At 41.6% G+C, this 4,209-nt stretch overlaps 1 protein-coding gene across 9 annotated transcripts in view; it reads left to right on the forward strand.

Moving 5' to 3' along the window:
• Positions 1-4,209, forward strand: part of nek1 (NIMA-related kinase 1) — a 73,213-nt gene that overhangs the window by 61,025 nt on the left and 7,979 nt on the right. For all 9 annotated transcript variants that reach the window (XM_019868689.1, XM_019868695.1, XM_019868696.1 and 6 more), the window contains 2 exons: positions 2,122-2,168; positions 2,272-2,489. In XM_019868689.1, the coding sequence (XP_019724248.1) occupies positions 2,122-2,168; positions 2,272-2,489 (265 nt within the window). The remainder of the gene's footprint in view (positions 1-2,121; positions 2,169-2,271; positions 2,490-4,209) is intronic.

A 4,209-nucleotide genomic window follows, 5' to 3' on the forward strand; every position in this document is an offset into this window, starting at 1 on the left:
CAGTGTCTATGTGTGTAGATACTGAAGCTAGATCCGTAGCATCCGATTAGCTGCTCAGAGTAAATTGCTTATGGCTCGACGGACATTCAAATAAACAAACGTTTCCTTGAATGCTTTGCTTGTTATCATGCTAAAAACAGCCACTCGGACATTTCGTAGTCCTCGATGGCCATAGTTAGCTCTCGAAGGCTAAAAACCTTATGCTAACTGGGGCGCTAATGAGAGAGAAGCGCTTCGAGAACTAACTATGGCCATCAAGGACTACGAAGCGTCCCGTGGCTGGCCTAAAAGGAAGTATTTGTTATTGTTAGATTCAGACGAGGATGGACATGGCATTGCTAAAATGGCTACAAAACGGACATTTGGATTTCAACCAGCTAAGACAAGAAGAGCTCTGATGCTGGAAGAGAGGGTAAAAGTGATCAAAATGAAAGACGGAGCAAGCAAAATAAAAGACATTATCCAAGAAATTGATGTAAGTGAAAGTGAATGCTGATCGTAAATTTCGCAATTTCTTTCCCTTTTTTTCTTTCTACACTGACAATATGAAGTGTCAAATAATTGTGTGCTCATACTTATGCACGATTGGAATAAAAATAGAGTATACATACGTTTGTGTGTGGGTGTGGGTGTGTGTGTGCTTACATCTGAGATCAAATTTGCTCCAGTGAAAAACCCCCTGTTGTGAAAAATTTCTTGCTGCAAACATGATTTTGTTGTAGAGGAGTTTCACTATATGTAAAAAAAAAAAGTCAACTGCATTTTAACTTTGTCACCTCTGGCAGATCACAGACAGGCAGGTCAGCTCTAATATAGTCGTGGTTGCTCTAGTCTATGTTAAGATGTTCAAATGGTCTGTCACGTGTGACAATTCATGTGAAATGTATTATTAGATTTTGTGGGCTTATTTAGGCACTGCTGCAATGCTATCCAACTTAAAACAAGCCCTACTCCCCGTCTATACGAAACTATATTTTGGAAACAATACAGTGTAAATTCTACAATAGTCACGGCAGTGCCCTCACGTTTATTTACAACAAAAGCACACACTGTATGAACGCTGTGATACACAGAAATAGAGTTTATGCAGTCTCTCTCTCATTCTCACTCTCTCATTCTCTCTCTCTCTCTCTCTCTCTCTCTCTCTCTCTCTCTCTCTCTGTCTGTCTCTGTCTCTGTCTCTCTCGGCTCTGGCCATTTAAACAGTTTTTTTTATTCGGTTTTAGGAATACAAGGATAATGCTGAAACGTTCCTAACAGTTGTGAAAATCACGCATTAGGGGGAGGGATATACTGAAGATTCTTGTGAACATGGGGGCTGCTTTGTCTGAACAGGTTCTGAGGATTCGTCCCTTAATCCCATTCGGATTGGTAGCCTTCCTGAAATTCACCTTCTTGAGTTCTCCCTTTTGAGTGTAATGTGGAGGTTTTATGGCGGCCTTGGTCTTCTCAAAGCACATATAAAAAATGTTGAGTTCATCCACAGAAAGGAAGTGTTTGCATGAGAGATGGATGTGGTTTTAAGTTTATAATTGTGTTTGTAATTGTGTTAAAGTTCCAAGGCAACAATGAAAGCGTCATTGCAATGGATAGTTTGGTAGCTAGCAGCAGTTGCTTAATATATCTCAAGATATGGTGAAATATAATGTTGATCATAATATATTTTTTTAATTAATATCCTGCTATTATAATCCCTCAAGGAAAAATTCACCTCGCCTTCCGCTGTGTAATTTGTGTTGCACGCACAAGCAATGCTCCTGTAGGTTTAGAGAGCAAGTTCTCACAGATGAGCTGCCGCTGCCATAAAATTAAGGATTTAACACCGGAGGTAAAATAGGTGCCCAGGAGAGTATGCGTGTGTGCGTGCGTGCGCACGCGGGGCACTACGTTCCTACAGTCTCACCAGGTTTTGTTGTTGGTCATGAGACACAGCCTAGATTTTTGCAGAATATTTCACTCTGTCCATCTGATGGACAGAGAAGTGTTTGGATGAACGATTTCAACTGTGCATTCAGTAAATCAGTAAGCACCTGGATTAGGTGCACCAGCAGTCGCCCTCATCTGTGCCATCTTGACGCAAGTCTTAATTTGTTGACCATTTAAAGTGATGTTTTTTTACAGGCTGCCAGAGGTCAATACAAACCAAGGAGCAGCAGCAGGGAAAGAGGGTGAGGCAGCACTTAATAGTCATAGTTTGTCCATCAAAGGCATTTCATGTGACATTTTATATATCGTAAATACTAATTGTCATTCTTCTCTATCCCTGTGCAGGTGTATCACAGGGAGAAGAGCCCCTGCTTATGAAGTTGTGCTCTCCAGCTCACAGACGCACATCTGCTCTTGTCCTATTCTCGGCGCAGTCTTCGGTGGATGAGTCCTCTTCTTCTCTTGCATCCCGCTCACGCTCAGTCTCACCGATGCGCTCCAAGCAGCACAATGCTCTCCTGATTGGGCTCTCAACAGGCCTATTTGACGCCAACAACCCTAAGGTGTGAAATTGTAGAAAAATATTGGTGCATTTAACTGACAATGACACGAAATTAGTATAACTTTATAATTTATGTGTACATTAGTTGGACATGAAGTGAGTCAGAAAAATTCCTGGAGCTGTGTTGCAAAAGATGCACATCCTTTACAAGAAATTTGAAGATCATGTAAATGATTTATCTTTGTAATTCCATTCAAAACGTTGAACTTCCATAGACTATGGATTCAGATTCCACAATTGAAATGATTTCAAGAATTCATTTATTTTTTTCTGAATTTGGGCTTTCAGCTCGCCAAACTCCTAAAAACAGGAATTCAAAAAATGTGACAACTGTGAAGAAGACACCATGTACTTGTCAGTTTTTTCAGGAAAAGAGATTAGATCCACATTAAATCAATCGAAATATGGTATTTTCAAAATGATATGTGAATCTTCAATACTTTGTTGGGAATCTCTTTACCTTAATCACTGCCTTGGTGCGCCATGGCATTGATGCAGTCGGCCTGTCGCATTGCCAGGGAGTTATGGAAGCCCAGATTTCCTTGATGCTTCCTGTGATCTCCTCTTTGGTTTTGGATCTGGTGGCCTGGATTTTCCTCTTGATAATGCACCATAACATTTTCAATGGGGGTTAGGTTGGGTGAGTTGACTGGCCTGTCAAGCACTGTGATGGCATCGGCATCAAAGCAGGTTTTGGTGCTTCTGGTGGTATGGGTAGGGGTCTTTCCTGCTGGAAGATTAAATAGGCATCTCCGATGCAGATTCTCAGCAGAAGGAATCATGACGGTCTCTAAAATGTCTAGTATACTGTAGTAATGACCAGGGATGTGTCCTCGAGGCCAAGGACCGGCTCGAGGACCGAAGGTCGGTCCTTGGTCCTTGGCCTTGGCCTTGGAAGTCAATTCCTTGGCCTTGGCCTTGGCCTTGGGAGTCAAGTCCTTGGCCTTGGCCTTGGCCTCGGGTTGCCGGTCCTCGGACACAATAAGGGATTAGAGCCTCGAATCACTTGTCCACAGGTATAAAATGGGACCGAGGATCGCAAAAACCACGAAGAAATCAAATAAATTCCATCCAGAGAAACGCATATTGATGGTTTACACTGGCGCTTTAAAAGGGGCGGGTCTGCCACTGACAGGTGACCGTTAGCGCAACGAATAAAGAGCGGCATCACAGTTAGTTTCAATCACGGTTTGTTCCATTCGCGATCGGCAGTTTAAATAACGTGTAAAGTCTTTCTGGAACAGTGGTGTCTTTTATGTAGTTATTTTTGCACAGTCATCACGTTTCTGCGGTGGCACTATAATGTTTGTTTGAACCAAGTAATTTGCGTTACAGCTGGAGTCAATAATGCCGGCACTTCACTTCCGGGTTTGGCCGTTGGGATTTGGAGTCCTTTTGCTCGATTCCAGTTATGTTTTTGGTAAATGCTTTCTCATGTTTGGAATAATGAATATTGATAATACATAGTTTAAAATCATGGTTGATTTAATTATTTTTTATTATTATTGTGAAGTTGAAGGTATTAAACTAATTAATGTAGTATTAGTGGGAGTGGTAATAATAGTAGTACTCAGAGAATGTTTAGAGATCAGCCATCTCGTTACCTCTGCGTCCCGTGTCCGAGACGCAAAATTAACCCACAGGACGCACAGTTCCAAACAATGTGCGTTTTTGGGACGCAAGGAAATTTCTCAGTCAAAACAAACAAACAAACAAAAAAA

This window comes from Hippocampus comes, unplaced genomic scaffold (genome assembly GCF_001891065.2).
Source record: "Hippocampus comes isolate QL1 unplaced genomic scaffold, H_comes_QL1_v1.1 scaffold233, whole genome shotgun sequence".
NCBI classification, from domain to species: Eukaryota; Metazoa; Chordata; class Actinopteri; order Syngnathiformes; family Syngnathidae; genus Hippocampus; species Hippocampus comes.